Source organism: Notolabrus celidotus, chromosome 7 (assembly GCF_009762535.1).
Source record: "Notolabrus celidotus isolate fNotCel1 chromosome 7, fNotCel1.pri, whole genome shotgun sequence".
In the NCBI taxonomy this organism is placed as follows: domain Eukaryota; kingdom Metazoa; phylum Chordata; class Actinopteri; order Labriformes; family Labridae; genus Notolabrus; species Notolabrus celidotus.
Genome location: NC_048278.1, coordinates 19,460,308 through 19,479,683, shown reverse-complemented (window position 1 = coordinate 19,479,683; position 19,376 = coordinate 19,460,308). Strand labels below are relative to the sequence as shown.

The following is a 19,376-nucleotide window of genomic DNA, read 5'->3' as shown; positions in this document are numbered from 1 at the left end:
CATACCAAAAGCATACTTCTTAGCTCAAAGAAATGAAAGCAATATTAATTATACAGTCTTGTGTCCGCACATGCACACACACACACACACACACACACACACACACACACACACACACACATACGCACATACACCACCAAAAAAGTGAGAGGGAGGTAGCAGTTGTTTTATGTTTTTCCTCTGCGTCAAAGGAGATAGAGTGTGAGAATGATTGAGTCTCTGCGTCAGGGAGAGAGGGAGTGTGCAATAGCACAGAGGGGGAGAAAGAGTGCACTGTCCTCCCTCTTTTATGTTTGTGTGTGTGTGGGTGCATGCGTGCGTATCGTCTACGAAGTATAACGCCCCCTCTGTGTCCCAGAGTCACTCACACACACTGAGACTATTGTCAAGACATTGGGCGAGGCGCCCCGAGGCATTTCTGTGGCACTGTGTCTGTCACGGGGGTGATAGGGCCTAGACGGGGTTCAACTCATGCACACATCAGAATAATCCAATAGTCATACGCAGATATGCCGGATTACGGTTTTAGGTCATAGGTGGGGTTCAAAAGCATGCATGATTGTGTGTGTATTTGCACCTCGAGCACACTCTTAAGCTCACAGGTGTGTTTGTGATGGTGTTTACGTGGTAAGGCCCATGTGGTGTACATGCTTGCCTGTGTCTGACAGCACATTAGGCGAAGCTATCTTTAACCTTGCAAAGTGAGTGACACTGATTCTAAACTGTCAGGATGGATTTCAGTTTGCCGTGGCATTGCAGCGTGTCAGCCTCTGTCAGCTCAACCCCGTCCGCCCATTTTACAAAAGACAGGAGCGCCACAAAGGAGTCAGAGTGGATGCTAGAGGGAGAGACATAGAAAGAATGATGGAGATGACATAAAAAAATGAGAGTAAGGCAGTAAGGCAGACTTGGTTGGATGTGACATATAAAAGTAGAGATTTTCTTACTCCATCTGTTTGTTACCAACTTGTATTTACATATCAAATACAGAGTACTGATACAATACTTGCGCAAGACTGAAGAAATAACAATTGTGTACTACTAATCCTGTTTGGATGTGAGTTGAAAAGCATCGTTTTTGTGTTGCTTGGCTCTCAGTATGATTGACTGAGAGCTCTCTTCAATTATTTAGTTTGAAAGTCACTCATTTGAAGGGAACATAAATAAATGAATCTAGGAATATATGTAATTCCTTTCCGAGACAATTTGTCGGACAGATCTGTATGATTGCTGAAGAGCGTTATAGAAGCGTTGATTTGGGCATGGTGTGGTTTTATTCAGTGTTTTCACTTGTTTAAATAACCATATCAGCTAATGTTGGCTAGGAGGAGTCTTATGAGGATTACTTGGCTCAACTTAAAATATTCTAACAGTAAAGTATTCTTTACACTAAGCATGAGCAGATCACCTATAAACAAGCTAAGGTAATGGTAGAAGCTGCACAAGCCTTGTCCAGCATAGCATTAGAGAAGCACTGATTCTTAACTTGACACTGCTTTAGCACGGCAAGCTCTGACTCACTACTTGATGCTATGCTGTTATTGTTTGCTATCTAGAGCCGTTAAAACATAGCAATTTCGCAACAGTGCTGTAACAAAGTTCTGCCGTCATTGAGCCTTAAGAACTTACACATTGAACCCAACAACAGTGAAATATTAGTATCCTGTAGTTTCACATTGCAATATTGCAAAGCAAGAGGCATGATGTGTAAACACACAGCAGGAGCTCCACATACACACTACCCTTCCAGCTCTGACGCTACACATTGCCACCATCCACCACCCATTACACCTCTGTAACTACTGCCTACGGCAGATCAGAGGTGGAGGACTTCACCTCACCATTAAGCCTTCGTGCATTGCACATTGTAAAAACCTTGCCTTGAACTGGCAATATGTGAGAGCCTTATGGGTAATAAATGGCCTGAAATCAGAGCTCTTCTACTGCTCTAAAACAGGAGGGACTGATAATGGTCATGATACCTCCATTCCCAGCTAAACAAGTTGATTTTATTCAGAGATATATATTACAGAATCAGATCAGTGCACAGGAAGATGTGCTCGCCGAAACCTTATTCTGCATTTAAGCATTTTGAAACTGCTATCTGTATCAGAATAACTATGATTCAAAGAGTTGAGGAGAGAGGGGGAGAGTTGCGGTTTTAGTGGAGTGAAAAAGAAAGGGATACAGAAAGAGGAGAAGGTGTACAGGATGCAGAGAAAGAGGAAACATGGAGAAGAGAAAACGGAGGTGGAGGAGGGAGGGGGGAAGGAGGCGAGGATAGAGACCTTGCTCTTGTATCCGGATGTCTCTGAGGTCCTTTATTGACTCTGTCTATTGTTCACAGCAGCACTCCTAATCACTCTCAACAGGGAGGTTGTTTCTGTGTGTATGTGTGTGTGTGTTGGTAAGCGTGTGTCTACCAGCCCCTGTGTGTTAGACTACGTATCTTAAGCCTCATCCTCACTTTTACTCTTTCATACACTGGCCCCCACAGTGAAGCTATTGTTCACTCTCCTCTGGTCACCCTTAATGGACAGTAGCAGTGGGTGGGAAAAGCCTGTTCCTAACACGCATACTATTAGACTAATGGTCCCGGCACACACACACACACACACACACACACACACACACACACTCACAGATTGGGCAGTAAATGCCATCTAAATAGCAGGCATGCATATGTATGGTGTTTCTTACTCACGCTCCCACACAGAAGGCCAGTTGTAAACCACCATCCTGTTTGCATCTTTCCTCACAATGACTCCTGTCATGGATATTATAAGCAATGACTGTTTTAGTGACTAGCGGTGGAAAGCGATGATCATCACGTGTAGACACACGCACACACAAAAACCACAACAACAAAGGGGCTAATCTGAATCATGGGCATTTGTCCGGTAAGCCTCGCTTTACGTCTCCCTCTATGAGCTTTTTGTTGCCGTTTTGTTTTTCCCCCTATGGACAGGCACGGCCTACACAAAAGGGATAAACATTTCAAAGGCCTAATGCTGTGAATAGAGTCAGTGATTTTCAATGTGTATCTGCAGGGTGGAGAGCCCAGATGGAGGCAGGGAGAAGGGAGAAAGCTCAATGCCAGAGTGGACAGCTTGATGCTAACAAAGCTGTGGTGGATGGCGATGCAGTAGAACCCGCATGTGGTGAAGCAGCCTCTCTTTTCCGTTCTTTCTCTTGGTACAAAAATACACAACATCCCCACAAACAAACTATACACACACACGCACACACTTACAGTAACTAGATGGGGCATTGATAATAAGCAGTGACCGCAGGGTTTCGGCTTTAATTGCTCCCAGTAAGAGAGAGTGATTTATGGTCGTGAGAGCTCCAGCAAATTACATACATAGATTGCTAAAAAGTGTTTATCGGGACAGGCGTGTGGGTGCACAGCCTGGCCAGTTCTTCCACTGGCAACCACAGGGGGGCCAGCAGCCAGACTGCAGCAGTGTGAAGAGGAGTAAAGAGAGAGAAAGAGAGGCACCGCATAGTGCTGATCAGATGACCTCGCTGCTGCAGTTAATGTTCTCTGGTGCTCAAACACAAGGCTAAGGCTCCCCACTCGTACCACGGGGCTGCTGTACTACAAGCTATTGTTGTGGCAGGGGTGGTGTTGTTGGAGGTGTGGGGACAGATAGGGGGAGTAGAGGAGGAGAGGGGGGCATATGCTACAAAAGCAGCACTCAATTCCTGATCTTTCTTCCTCACTTTCTTTCTCTCCCCTCTTTGTCTCCCTCCCTTCTCGCTGTCGCACTCCCTCCTCCTCCCCTCAACATTATTTTGCCCCCTCGTTTCAACTGCCGCATTTGCCCCCCTTTTTTCCCTCTACCTCATGCCCCCTCTCCTCTCTCTCCCTGTCTCTCCGTCGCTCTCTCTCTTCTTTCTCTCTCTGCAGTGCAGCACAGTGATTATCATTCCTCTCACAGAGTCAGGCCCTGATAGTCAGATACTGCTGAGCACCCTTCTACATCACCTGCTTCTAGAGGGAGCAATTCAGAGGGAGAGGGAGAGAGACTGAGACAGGGATAGGGGATAAGGGAATGGGGTGGGGGGGTCTGCAGAAAAAGAGGGATGAAGGGAAAAAGATGAAGGGGGAAGAAAGAAGGGTGAGAAGGTGCAGAGAAATATGGAAAGGAAAAAAATCAGAAGCATGGAGAAGGGTGGATTGCTCTTACTGCAGAGGTGGTCCCACTGCAACATCCACACTGCATAGTTATAAATGTGTGTGTGCATGTGTTGAGCATGCAGGTGTGCCTAATGTGTGGATTTTAGATATCAGTGTGGAAAGCTGTGAGAGTGTGCGTGTGTTGTGGTTACAAGGCGCCTTGGCTCATGAACATCTGCGAGTCAGACAGCTGAAGAAACGCTGCTCATATTCCTTCATCCCTCCCTGAGCTGAGTTTCAACCTGCTCCAAAGCGTTTTCTGCATTCTGCGAATACCACAACAGTCCCCCCGTCTCTCTCCCCTAAACGACATTCTTTGTCTCTTCATTTCCACCTCAGACAGGCTGCGGTCATGTAGACTTCCACAAGTCCGTCCCTTTTATAGTTTACCCTGCCACCCATGCTGATGAACAGCCTTTTCTTTTATAGCTCATTCATCCATTTATCAGTTGTTTTATTCATCATCTGCAGTCCTCTCTCTCTCTCTCTCTCTCTCTCTCTCTCTCTGTCTCTGTCTCTGTCTCTCTCTCTCTCTCTCTCTCTCTCTCTCTCTCTCTCTCTCTCTCTCTCTCTCTCTCTCTCCTACGCAGTCTCTCGACTCTTGTCTTTACCTGTCTGCTGGACTTAATGGCTGCAGTCTGTAAACAGGACATCTGCTCTTTTCAGCGTAGCCTCCGGGAACTGCATTCCAGCACTGCACACGTCACTCTTGTAAGGTTGTTAGGTCACACATACAGTCACATCAGTCCTGCATTTGAATAACCAGTGTAAATATATCAGCTACGAATGAATTGTTAACACATCTGTCCTTTTCACACAGCTCCTACGAGATGTTTCCTGTCAGTAGACTTCACTTTTTCCCCGCCGTGTTGCCTTTGATGCATAACTTAACAGATGAAAGCAAAAGGTTTCAAAAGATTACTGAACAAATGTAGCTAAAGAACAAAGAAATTCGACCGGTTGACTAAACCGCTTCATCAAAGTTTGCTTTTGTTTTATTGCTTGGCCTTATTGGCACTGCAAGGAAACACAACACAGAAGTGTTGAAGCAAGATTCTAAAAAGCACAGATGAATTAAGCTGTTTGTGTAAATGAGATTAAAAACACCAACAATACACTACACTTGTGATTTGTCACCCCTCAAGATCACACATGAGGTGCAAAAAGATCCCGCTGAAATGATAAAATGAGACATCTGGAGTGGGTATGAGAAACAAGACGGTAGCACAATAAAAATGGTTTGAAAAAATAGTAATGAGTGGCATAGGGACACAGAAAAGTATGTGATGATAGTCTAATTGGTTGAGACACAAAGATCTTTCACACAGTCATTGAAGATATGAATCAGACAATGGCCTGAATCGATCCTGTGTGGTCTTCGCACAAAGCTTTTTTACATGCAAAGTGACGGCAAACCTGCTCAATGATATGAATAGATAAAGAATAGATCAATACCTACTCATGATTTTTCAATTATATCTGAATTGTCATGAGTGCCTTAATTTATTCAACAGCACATCCATGTTTTCTGGCTGCACTCGCAACAGCCCAAGTCAAAACAAGCCAGCAGAGGCAAAGGTCATCCTGACTGATCAGCATTCCAGTTATGAAGTCTGGACTATATCGGCGTGGTGTCAACAAAAGCATATTAGTTTTCATTGTGCACCGTGGTAGCATAGCGCAATATCACCTTACACACTCTGCACAGTTATAGCTGTGGTATGCAGAAGACTGACATTTTATCAGCTTTATTATTTTCATGGTGTAAATAAGCTATCACATTATGATGAAACAGGATTAGGTGACATATTTTTGATGATAAAAATAGACTGTCTCATTGATCTTGGGTTGAATATCAGATATCTGACTATCCACTTCCCTGAAAGCTGTGTCAAAATATTCTTTACGCACTTATCAGATTCTGTTTTTTTGTAGACTAATTATTTTATTGAACTACACTTTGTGTCCCACTGGAGCTTAACGTTAAGCCACTTAAAGAATTCTATAAGTCTGCCCTTTAATTCAGACTGTCAGTATCCCTGGAGGGGCCCACAATCCTATTTCTGGCATGAAAATAGCCACTGTTAAAAAAAATTGATGCTTGGCATCAAATATCACGTGTCCACAGGCTGAAATCACCAGTGAAGGACAACAGGCAGGGATATTAACACGCAGAGCTACACTCCCCAGTCAACGTTGGGAAAATTTCAGGTGTCTGCAGGGAGTGATTGCTAATGGGATGTCAGGTGTCGGCTTGATTGACACTTGGCTCATAAACCTGTCCAACTCCTGCCTGTTTCAGCACAAAAAACACAGCCATCAAGGAAGAGAAGATATCCATTCTACCTCCAGTTGCTTATTTTTGCAAGCTTGGTTACTAATACAAACACGCAGCAGCATGAAGGACGATGAGAGTTGGATGCTGGGTTTAGAAAGACGCAAAACATGATCCATCACTTGTAAAGCTGTCCAGCATGCTATCAGACAAGCTAACAAGCAGCGTCTTAACTGACGAACATTCATGAAATGCTAGTATGAGAAGTATTATCCCTCAGTCTGAGTCATTAAATTAATTCTTTCTTCCACAGTCTATTACATTTTTAATAAACAGATGCAAGCAGGCAAGAAAAAACACTCATAATTTCTGTAATTAAAGATTTAAAGCTGTTTACATGTAATTATTGAACACAATCATTTCATTTGGCTACATTCACTCGATCAAACATCAACTCAGGAGCAGAAAAGCATTCATATAGTGTCAGTGGAAACCAATGGTACAAAAACTCAGCATCAGCAATGTTAATTAAAATACACTTGTATTTGTAGAGAATGAGTTATAATGTCTGTACTTGGCCTGCTGTAAAGTAGTTTGTGGTATATGTAAGATATACAGTAAATGTTTTCCTGTGTGCACTAGGTTCAGTGATGTATAATTCATGACATCCTCTCCCTGCTTGCACGCAATGGGACTCTGAGTTCAGTGAATGGATGAACAAATATGTGCATTGCTAGGAATAAAATACAGGAAGTAAGCAGTATAATATATAAAACAAACTAATAAATTATAAAATCAGCTATTATACAGTGTATCCAGATGGTGTCAAACTTAATGAGAGTGAACACAGAGCCAAAGGGAAATGTGGCTCTCGTCCTACAACCATATTTGTAGTTCTGGTTTATGCATAAGCCGCATCCTGTCAATTCATTATGCGGACCAGAGTGTAGCAGGGTAAAGACAAACACACACTCACATCCAAATGTGCTCACACAGGCAGAGTCAGATGTGCAGATGTTGCACCTATGCACACACCCGCTCACACAAACACATACACATGTGTTGAATATGCGGACACATGTAACAAGAAGAGAGGGAGACTGTTAATTAACCAGAGCTCGTTAATTCTCTTTGAACCGACAGCAAGGAGGTTTACACACTAATTACCTTGATGACTGAGCCAACCTGCACGGGCATGCACACACGCACACGCACATCTTCACACCGCAAACACACACGCGTGTATTCTCACCGGCTGACATAACACATCTTGCAGACTTTGAAAGTGTCACACTCAAACGCAGCAATAAAACACAAACATTAAGGTGTGAAGTCTCACTTGCACGCATAAGCATATGAGCACACACACACACACATGCGCCGCAGCATGCTCTGGCCCTGAAATGAAAGCTATATTAGGATTTTTTTTTCTTCACACAGGATCTTCAGAGACACAGGATTCAGATGGTTAAGTTTATTCTGAGTTCAAACCCATCATGCCTCTGTTTGATTCACACAGCTGTGCCCAAAATAACTTCTCAATAATACTGTACTGTATCAGGAAACTCATGTGCTCTTACAGTACAGTGACACACATACAAATCAACACACACCCACTGTAACACTCTCACACCGTGCTGCGCAGATGAGTAAAGCTCCCATGTCAGTATTGAACTGTAATGGCCCGTGTCAGATTAAGGGGAAGGTTTTTTATGTCCCCCGTCAAACTCAATTAATATTCCATCAGCCACCATTTCATAGACCACACTGGACCTTAGCTAATTCATCTGTGTGTGCGTCCTCATGTGTGAATGTATGTCGACCTGCAATACACTTTTTGGATATCGGTCTTTAAATGCGTTGGCTCAGATAAATAATTGAAAGCATGCGCGTATGAACACACAGACATGCTTTGTTCTCTGAGAGTGCTTGTGGGGAAAATCAAGGTGCTTGGGGATACAGCTTTTCTGTTTTTCTAAGTAGCTGTAAAACCAAGTGTAAATAAAAACAAGCGATACACTTCAGGTAAAAGCATAAAAGGTGTACATGAATAAAATATTTGGATCCAAATATTTTGATCCAAGTATGTATGAATCCAGAGGGATAGGCAGAATGTGTAGAATGTGTGCATTTAGTAAAATTACTTAAAAGAGCCAAAATGTGGGATTTGGCTCCATTTGAAAGAAGAGAGATTAGTTAATGAGCTAAACTCTTCCCGACAGAGACCACAGAGAATGAGAGAAAAATAGAGAAAAGGGTTAAAGAGTGAAGAGGAGTTATGGGTCAATAAAGCCCGCTGTGGGGACGAGGAGAGGGACTCATAACGAGGTCAAGGACACATCATCGATCGCCACATCATAAAGCTGACTGGCATAGAAGAAGAGAGGGGAGGGGAGGAGGGGGAAGAGCCAAAGAATGAAAGGGGGAGAGTTATTGCTCAGAACAGCAGAGACAGCAAGATCAGCAGAAAGAAGGAAGGATGAAGGAGAGAAATAGCAAATAAAATTATCAGGACGAAGGAATGAAAGGGGGCAGCTCGGGCAAGAAAGAGGGTTAGAGGGAAATTGAATTAGATGGAATCATAGCTGAACAGAATTCTGTTACTGAACAAACAGGCATATACACACACATACACACACAACCAGCACCTGGCCTCCAATTGAAGTAACTCTCTCTTTGTCTGTCAATCAACCCTGCCCTGAAGCCGAGGCTGGATCTCTACATTCAGAAAGCAAACGCATCCTCAGTCTGTGCTCCTTGTGTTATACAATGGAAGTTACAAAGTTATGCTCTAATTGTTCAGAGAAATGAATGCTGGGTTGACTTTTGAATAATTTCAGATGTTGTTTTGACATGCTAGAAGCAGGGATTAAGGTTATCTAGGTACACAACTATTTCCATCTAGGCCAAAAAATCTAAACAACTGGTAGTCCATGAAATGTTTTCACTTATTTATGGCTCCCAGAGAATGAATCCCATAGACCTGGAGGAACAACTGACTTAGTTTAGTTTCAGATATTTTTTACTTTAAGTAAAATTTCTGGACGAGTGATTAATTCAGTGTAATGAAATTGGGTCAAGATATTCTTGGTTCCCTCAAACATTTTTGTAATAGATTGTATTATTCCCTCCAAAGGATCAAGATTTTACTTTAGCACTTTGGCCTATCACAGCACACTGATTGTGTAAGACACTCTTTGATACCTTTTTTTGTCACCTAAAAAGTGAGCTGTGTCCTAAACACGCATGTGATCAATCTGCAAGTAAAAAATGCAGAGAGAGGTGTTTTATGGTGTTATGGTATTTTACCCAGAAGATGGCGCATGCAGAAGCTAGAGAGTGCTTTGCAGTGCAATGAGGGGGTTGATGTGAGTCTCTGCGAATCACAACTATCAGAGCAACTACCAAACTGCTAGCTGGCAGGATGCTAATAACTGATGGTACTAGAACAAGTACTGCTAATTCGGACTTCACTGAATTGAAGGTCTTCAGTTTAGACTGTTCAAACCTTTTTTACCAAGGCTGCATCTTACCACCGCAATTTATATTCTGGATTTTAACGGGACAATGCTAACGACATACCATTTGCATCAGCTGTAGCTTATGATAATCTCATCAAAATAGGCACTTGTTAATATGGTAACACAGTAAACATGGCAAATGTGTAACGAGGGGGGAATTCCCCTGTTAGTTTGTCTCTGTAAGCATGTTAGCATGCTTAGTATAGAACAGTCTCAGACAACTGTAGACATTAACAATGCTGTTGTTATGAATGTATTTGGTGAAAAGATTGTGTCTGTTGCACACAAATGTTTATTCCACAAAGGCCCTGAAGTCCCATAAGGTGTCTATTTGTATCTTGTACACACAAGTTAATTATATGCCCACAAATGGTAATGATTCTACTTGGCGTGAATTGCTATAATTTCTCATAAAATGCCATTATTAACCATTTAATAACAACTTATGTGCACAAAACATAATACAAGGCACATGTATCTGCTGCTCTCTAAGACATAAGAAAAACAAAGGGTTACATTTGGATCAAATATAAGAAATAGGAAATAAACATCATTTCATACCGATGTTACTTGAAAATGATTGAAGATAGAGAAGTGTCTGGTCACATTGTAAGATGGGTTAAAATGCTTGGGGGTTCTGTAAATAGATTAGAACACAGTTAGTGTTTTAAAAAGACCTCCTGGCTGTTTCAAAGAGTGACAGTGACTCAACTATATTGGCAATACATGAGAGGGACAAGCTAGGACTAACAATAATCCAAACAAGTCCCTTATTTCATGTTTATCTGTTTTAACTGTTTATTCGAACAGAAGGCTGCAGAGAAAAAGTCTGTGGAGAAATGATTCTCTTGTTGACTTGTGATCTGAAATAACCATGATGATTATTACCATGAAATAATAATTCTGTGATCATGAAAAGGCCTTTAGCCTGAATGCTGAAACACTACAAATAAAAGTTTTGACAGCCTGTTAATTGGAGAAATAAAGGAATTAGTTATGATGTAGGCATCACTGACCTGAAAACACAAACTTATCATGGGGAGGGAACAAATGACTTATTTTTCTCATTGCAAAAACACAAAAAGGATCCTTCCCATGTTCCCTTCTGCTCTGTGTTCTCACCCACTTATACTTTCTCACCCACTTTTCCCTCTCTGTGCCATTTCCCCCTAGTCTAAACGGGTGGAAAAGAGGTTGGACTGCTTCATCTTCACTAAAAATACATCGCTCTCTCTGTAGAGAGTTAAGATGAAGACACTGAGTTTCCAAGAACTGCAGCTTTCCCATTAGACTCTAATAAGTCTTCCTCCTCTTCCTTAGTCTTGCTTGTGCTCCCTGCTGTCTGATTAACTCTCTCTCATCCTCCTCTCCTCTAAACCTTGTTCAGAAATGGCGGAAGAAACAAGTATTTCGTTCATTTCCCACTTCTGCTTAATTAATTTCACTGTTGTTCCTGTCTTGTCTTGTCTTGCACGTTCAGGAGGTGAAATGTTTAAACGTTTCCTTTTTCTCCGGGAGAAAAAGAAGAATTGGTTCAGGGTTTGGCTTTCATGCCAGCCGTCCATCAGTTTCCCTGCAGATTATCCCGAGGCAACGTTCAGAGCTGAAGTTTTTCCGCCCTAATCTGCGTCTTCCCTCTGTTCCCTCACTTCCTCTCTGTTCGCTGCACGTTTCAAAGCAGATCTAAATTGAAAGGGTCGTAATTTTTCCGAGCAGATAAATGTGTATGCCAGGAGATAGGGGGGTAGTTGTATAGAAATGGGCTCCCTGTCGCAGAGTGATCCCTCCCGGCCAGACGGAGTCATTTAACTCTCTCTGATATTCTCTCAGCATGGACTTTTATAAGCCTTCTTGTCCTCTCCAAAGTGAAAACTGTTCTGCTAAATGTACTGGGGTGATTTGTGTGTGTTGGTATAGCAGCAGGTGTGATGCTCAGTTTGAGTGAATAATGGGCGATGTAGCCGAATCAACGATGCTTCCACTACAGGGTTTGGAAATTCGTCACTCTTGGGGGAGTGCCTGTTTGTTTGAGTTCACAGTGTTTAGAGCAGCTTCCTTTCAGAGCCTTGTAGTTAAATTTCAAGCTTTTACAATTCCATTTTCTAAATGTTTCTATCTAATCAGATCCCAATAATCTTAACTCTGAGAGTTATTCTGTTACTGATTGGTGTCAGCCTTCAGTATTTCCCAAAAAAACAATTAAGGGTATAAATGACTATGACAGTCAATGCAAAAATCTGGTATCAAAACAACCTGGATTTCCTCAACATCTTCTTATTTTACATAAAAGATAAGGTGTATAAAATAGAATGTAATGTTTGGTGCTGCCAGAGAGTGTAGCACTCAGTGTTTTTTCTCCATTATCATCTTTACTGCACTAGTATGGGAGTGGTACTCGCTATTGGCCAATATTAAGGTGTAGCCTTTTGACCAAGTGTAATAGAGGGAAAATGGTGTCAGAACTTCTCTTGTGGACACTCTTCCTGTCAGCCAATGCATAATGAAATGCAAAATGAACAGTAAACAGAACATAGAAAAAAATAGGAATTCATTGAAAAACAATGGAAGTCAGGAAGTCCAAACCTAGAACATTTAGCTAATGAAATTGCTGTTTTTGTTTTTTCAACAGGATTAGCTAACAATCAGAGAAGTACAGAAATATCACCCTATGTTTCCTTTAACTATCTCTCTACTTGTATTTCAATAAGCTAAGTGTTTCAGAGAGTGGACTTAATATCACCCAGATGCTACTACTGGGACCCAGTCCAGATGAAAAATAAATGTGTTCAGGCAGGCCAGAGGTTTGTAAACATCACCCCTGTCCAGCTGCTTTAATCTGAACTGGGATTAAAAGCCAACTGAAAACTTTGAAACACTGCCGTGATTGGTTGAGGACTATTACCCTACCATTGTAGCAGCTAAGCTCATAATCAAGACGAACACGATCAGATAATCTCAATATGTCTTTGGACAAACCCTGCCCGCCACCAGCCTAATCCCCCAGATTTAGAATCTCAGATTAGGAATCCTGGATGATTAATCCTGCATTGTGTGTGTGCTTGTTCCCTGCAGGGGACCCTTCGCCGGGTAACCTTCTCAGTAGTCAGCCAGCCCCAGGACGGCGGTTGCTATGACAGTGGTCTGGAGGACTCGGAGACGCCGAGCAGCAAGAGCTCATCAGGGCCGCGGCTGGGAGCCCTGCCGCTGCCTGAGGAGGGCTACGAGAGAACCACACCGGAGGGCAGTGTGGGGGAAGAAGAGCATGTGGAGAATGGTCAGAGCAAACTCACACACACACACACACACACACACATCCTAAACAGGCAACAAAAGTTATTGAGCTCATTCAGTCTTGCAGTTAAGAGGTTCTCAGATTCATCTACAAGATAACTGACACATCCTGCCCCTTTAATACTATACTGCACTGAACTGTGAAAGGCATATTTTTATTACACACACTCTCATTCACACAGACACACACTAGAGACAAAGATTTAAAAAAAATGTGACTCTCTGTCAAGGTCTCACCTTTATTCCAGCCAAGCAACAAGAATGTTTAATAGAATTCATCAATTGTCCCGTGTGTGTGTGTGCGTGTGTGTGTGTGTGTGTGTGTGTGTGTGTGTGTGCGTGTGTGTGCGTGTGTGTGTGTGTGTGTGTGTGTGTGTGTGTGTGTGTGTGTGTGTGTGTGTGTGTGTGTGCATGTGTGTAGCATGTTGCACAAGGGCTCCTCGGTGGCCTTGTGGTACGTCAGCCGCCCAAATCTTTCCTTTCACCCACAAAATTACGTTTTTACCCTATTCTACCAGATCTTTGTCAAGGACTCCGTGAAGCAAAAAAAAGGGTTTTCATTTATTCTTTCTCTCTTTTGAATGTGGACATGCTAGAGCTGCAAAACAACAGAAGCAAGGTCACTGTAACCTCGCTGACTGTACTTCTCTTGGGTTAAATGCCACCTTTTCAGCAACGCATTAAATCTTGAGGATTGTGTGGAGTTAAATCAGTTTTCTGTCATGGTCAGATGGAAAGAGGGATTTGAACAGAGGATTCTTTGTCTTGGTTATAATTATGCTGTTTAATTATCTGCTTGTTTGGTTTCCATTCTGAGGCTGTATGCAGGCAACAAAATTGGAATTAGTTTGGAATTAAACATAAATATTACATGTCTTGTTTTTCATTTTAAGACAGGAGGAATTTTAAAAAATGTAATGAATTTATTGTTTTCAGTCGTATTCCTCTGTATTTTATGAACTTTTATTACCCTTAACTATCTGGAATATGGCACACTTTCTGTAATTTGCAGAAGCATCACACTAACCTCATCTATCTTCATTATAAGATCTGTCTCCATTTATTATGATGTCAGTATTGATTCAAATATGAGTGCTTTACATGGGTAATAACCATGCCCTTTGACCCCTGCCCATGTACAACATCAGCTTTCAGTCCCAGGTGTCCTCACTAACCTTTCAACCTAAGACTCATGTGGCATTAAAGGGCTGATATGTGACTTAATATTTTCTTTGCATGTAACAAAGCGGCAATGTTCAATCCAAGTCATGACAGTTATCATCTTTTTGGCCATGCCTGATAAGTGTTTTGACCTCATTTCTCACCTTTCATGAAATGCTGAGGACATGTAGTACATGGGGAATTTGTTTTACACGTTCTTAAGCAGTCAGCACTTTTTATTTTGCTTTCACAGCTATTTTCTTGCTATCTCTGCTGCTTTCATTTTCTATACCCTCCTTTATAACCTTTTGTCCCTCATTTCTTTAAATCCATGTCCCGTCCTCTTTAGTCAACCATCACCTCATTTCTTTTTCTGTTTGACTCCCACTAAATGCTCTTTTCTTCCTTATATCCTAGTTTCCAGGGCTCAGTCATTTAACTACATTTTTCCTTGTTCAGTGAATGAATGGAGAATGGCTGAATTGTGTGTGTATCTTTATTTCAAACTTTTACAGGGTGCAGAATGATAGAAATAAAATGTTTCATTTTATTTTTGCTTATTCAGATGCCAGACAGCTGCCAGACGTAGCTCTGACAGGAAAGTGCACCAGGGAGTGTGATGAGTTTGGCCACTCGGACACTTGTTGGATGCCCGTTCGTCGTTCGCCTCGGCGCCAGCGCCATGGCAGTGACCCCCCACGGCTGTCCACCTTCGCCCCCGGAGACGACAACAACAATCTCCGAGGTAATGACCACGAGAGTGACAGTGAGAGCGCCGGCAGCGCGGGGAGCTCAGAACCTGGGGTGGTCAGCGGCGAGGCTCAGAGGTTACCCTTAGCCAATGGGGATCCTCTCGGCACCCTGGGGAGGGGAGACCGCAACAGGAACATGGGTGATCACAACCGTAACCTTCTGAACCGCAAGATGACTTCCGCATCCTATGACACATTCAGTAGCGCAGGCTTTGGGAGGCGCCAGCCAGATGAGGAAGGAGGAGAGGGCCAGAACCAAGCAGAGGTTATACCACTGACGCGGACAGGAGGGGACTACAAGACCACGTCCTGCCTCACATTGTCACGCCGCGAGGTCTACCTGTGACAGCCCTGCAAAGGAGCAATCATCACTACGACATCTCTCTCTGAAAAAGAGGGAGGGTTAAAACCTTACTGGCAGGTCATCAGATTGGACGGCCTTTTAAACATGTGAAGATGAGAAAATGTCAGAAAAGATAAGCTATATATCAAATTGGAACTTTTGGATTCTGACTAATATTTATAGGCACTTAAACTTAAGCGAGTGATGAATCAACTCTTCGGTGAGCTCTGACTTTCTAAAAAAGAAACCTTTTTTAACTACTGCTGAAAGTTGCCCGCAGGCAATGATCCTATTATGTCCATGTGTGAGTGTGGAGGAGGATAACTTCATCTCCTCTTCTTTCTACCTGAATCCAATGCATGCCTGACCCTCTGCCACAGAGTGGTCCGTGTGAAGAAGAGGAGATTGAGACTGAGTAAATCCTGATGCTATAAATGACTCGGTTCTTACAAAAAAAACTATCACCGAGGCTCCAGCAGGCAAGATTTGGACTCAACTGGTGAACCATCTGCTGGAAAACCACTGAGGTCTTATCCACTCAGAATAGATGAGGAGAAGTTAACAGGTCTTTGATTGAGCTATTTGGATGTAATTCAAGCCAATCAAACTTTTTAACGCCTAATCAACTCTATCATAACACAAGATGGGGATATTAACCAATCAAACTACTGAGAATCTTACAAGTCATAAACAAGGTATGAAAACACCGACAAAGGTGCAATTACTGTACAGATACACTGTAGAAATAAAGTGCTGATCAAAAATCAGGTATTGTTCTTGAACTCAAACTGTAACAATGTGAGAAAAGAGACTTTTTTTTACAGTAATCAAATGTAACCATTCAGAAAACAAGGTTCTCAAAGCGTGTCAGTAGTGCCACAGTGTGAAATATGTGTTTATTGTTTTGCCTTCACACCCAGTCTGTATGTATATAATGTATGTGTGTATTTGATAAAAAAGGCAGTGTTATCTTTCTGCTGCTGTCTAACATTTCAGAGTAGACTGAGGTGCTGAATCACTGCACACCTACTGTATCCTGACATTGTTCATGTATCGTATACGTTCTTTCAAACACACAAACACACACACATACACATACAAGCATGCACACACTTACACACACAGACGTAAGCATGTAGACTCAAACTCATACAGTGCATTTACAGAATGTGAATATGCATAAGGCCACACTTTATGACATGATTCCGTGGCTTTGTAACATAATTTATATGATAACTTGCATTCACTTTCATACATAAATACACACTCACACACATGTACAACATATTAAAACATAAGTAGAACGATAAATCCATATTTAGATATGCGAAAAATCATATGCACTATGTGTGTATGTGCTCTTATCATAATTTTTTAACATATTGCCTCTCATTGATCTAGCTGTAGCATTTTGCCTGCTCCCCTCAAGCCAGTATTTAAACATGAAATGTATTTAAATAACTATTCATCTCTCTGACTGATGTGTGGGGCGACATTAAAGGGAATTTCAAACATGACATCTACTGTATGTAATGATAAGACAATGTGGGAATATGAGATATTCCACAAACTGTAAGTAGGACTCATAGAAAAACCAAATTTGTGTAAGAAAAAAAGGATAAAAGAAACAAGGACTCTGCATGAAAGACAGATAATGCTAACTTATTTTCCTCTCTTTTTAAAACCACACGCCTTTTTGTATACCACGCCTATTTGGATACATCTGTGCTATATGTGTGCGCTAATGGGGAAAAGAAGATAATGATGGTGGCAAGGGAGTAAGCTACAGTGGATCAAACAGTTCCTTCTATTGTTCAGTGAGTGTCGGGGTTAACCTTGGGCCTCCAATCTCACTTTCCCAGGTCAGGGGTTGGCTCAAAGCGTGCCGCAGGCTGCTACAAATAAGAACACAATGTAGTGCGAAGGTTGAGTTCTGCTGCACTCCTTTTCACACCCCTGAACACGCCCAAAAACTGCTATGCTGAACGACACAGATAACAGGCTCCTTCACGTTCGTCCTTCCCAGCAGCTACTGCTCAACTCCACATCCACTCTGCTGCACTGGGCTGAAGAGTGGGTGTGGATCGAGGCCAGCACATCTTAATTCCCATCATCAGTGTGTGGTTCAGTGGTGTGATAGGGATAATAGGGTTAGGTCGTCCCTGTGGTCTTAATGAGTTTCCTTTCTCCTCTCTTGATCTGCACTGATCTCATTAATGTCTGGATTGGCGAATGTAACACATGCTGGAAAATGCCAGAAAGTGTGTCCCTTCTTTTTCTGCTTCTTTGGGATCAGATAAGGGGAATGAGACATGCTTGTTAAAAATGTGCTACATTCTAGATTAAAGATCTTTTAACTGAAGCTTGCACAGTGTTTATCAGTAAAAGAGAGCAACACTCAGGTACGATTTGTGACAATGTTTAACTACTTCTGGTATTAAGCCACATACAAACCCTCTCACTGTTGCTGCTTGACTATCCTGAAGCTGAAAGATTCATTTGTGGGAGGAGTGAAGTACTAGTGTCCAGTTTTGCAACAGTAATAGGGTGTACTCTAGCCAAGTAGATGAGTGCTGAGTGCATGATAACTTTGTATACCTGTACATGACTTCAACTTCACCACTCCGACACTGACCCCTTTTAGCTCGTTTTAGGCCACTGATGTACTTACTCCCTAAGCCGTCATTGCCCTCAAATCCCCAGCATGGCTGTTTACTGAGCTCTGTTATTGAGAGACTGTGCTAAGGATGAAAGAAAACCCAAGGCCTCAACATGTGGAGTTAATCTGTCCGTGGAGTGTTCACATTGAAAAGGGATTGGTGAAAACAATCACAAACATCCTGCAGGGTACAGACGCTGAGAGACAGAAGGACACACTCTCTTTTCTCTGGGAGAAAGAGTCCAGATAACTGGGTTTAATCCCACAAAAAGGTCTTGAAGAAGTAACGTCCACTTTGTCTGTTTTTGGAAGAGACTCTTGACACAGCCCTGCTTCTTCAACGTGGCAGATATTTTCTTCAAACTGCTGTTTTAAGGCAGTTCCATTATGGCACCTTTCAAACCCTTCCATCTGGATTTAAGGGAACTTGTAAATGAACCTGTGTGGGTGTGTATCTTTTTTATACTGCACGTTTAAACATGAATATGTTTCAGTCTACTGCAAAACACAGAGGGGAGACAGACAGAGAAGAGTGCGACGTCTGAGATGCATCACCCACTAAAATCGAGACTTTTTAGAAAACAGACACTTCAGCGCACACCATGAACCTGTCATCCCCCTCGTGCTGTTTCTCTTATAGCCATGTACAGATAAAACTACACTGTAGAAACAGACAACTGGAAACCATAACAGACTATGGCATGCTTAAGGTCTTTGAATCTGCACTTGAGAAGAAAATGAGAAAAAAAACTGTTATTTTTATTTGCCTCTTCTTTGTTTTCTTTTCTTATGGGGCTGGCTCTGTTTTTTGTTTTTTTCCGCTGCCCCTTTCCTGTAATTACTTAATGAACTAATTGCATTTGCTATGATGATGAGGAAGAGGAGCTGTGGATGAAAGGTTTGGTACAAAGCTGAATCATGTGAAAGTTTGACTTTGACATTAAAAACTTCAAACACTTGTGTTTGTCCGTTTTTTTTTATTTCTTAATTTTTATTTCCTCTAGTAACTATAAGGTGAACAATAGTTAGGGGACCAAAAATGCATAATATTTACTCCCAAAATGTCCCCAGCATTTGAACAGTTCAGACAACTCCATTTTTGATGGTTTGAAATGTTTATATCAGCATCTGATCGTTGTTTGTGTTGGTTGTATGATCTAACCTCATCCCACCTTGTGGTTTGAATTTACA

General features: G+C 42.0%; 1 protein-coding gene across 1 annotated transcript in view; it reads left to right on the top strand.

Annotated features, from left to right (window-relative positions):
• The window catches only part of pcdh7a (protocadherin 7a), a 45,635-nt gene extending 26,492 nt beyond the window's left edge, over positions 1-19,143 (top strand). Inside the window, exons 4-5 of the mRNA XM_034688694.1 lie at positions 13,052-13,253; positions 14,997-19,143. Coding sequence (XP_034544585.1) covers positions 13,052-13,253; positions 14,997-15,529 — 735 coding nt within the window. The 3' untranslated portion in view covers positions 15,530-19,143. The remainder of the gene's footprint in view (positions 1-13,051; positions 13,254-14,996) is intronic.
• The last annotated feature ends 233 nt before the right edge of the window (positions 19,144-19,376 follow it).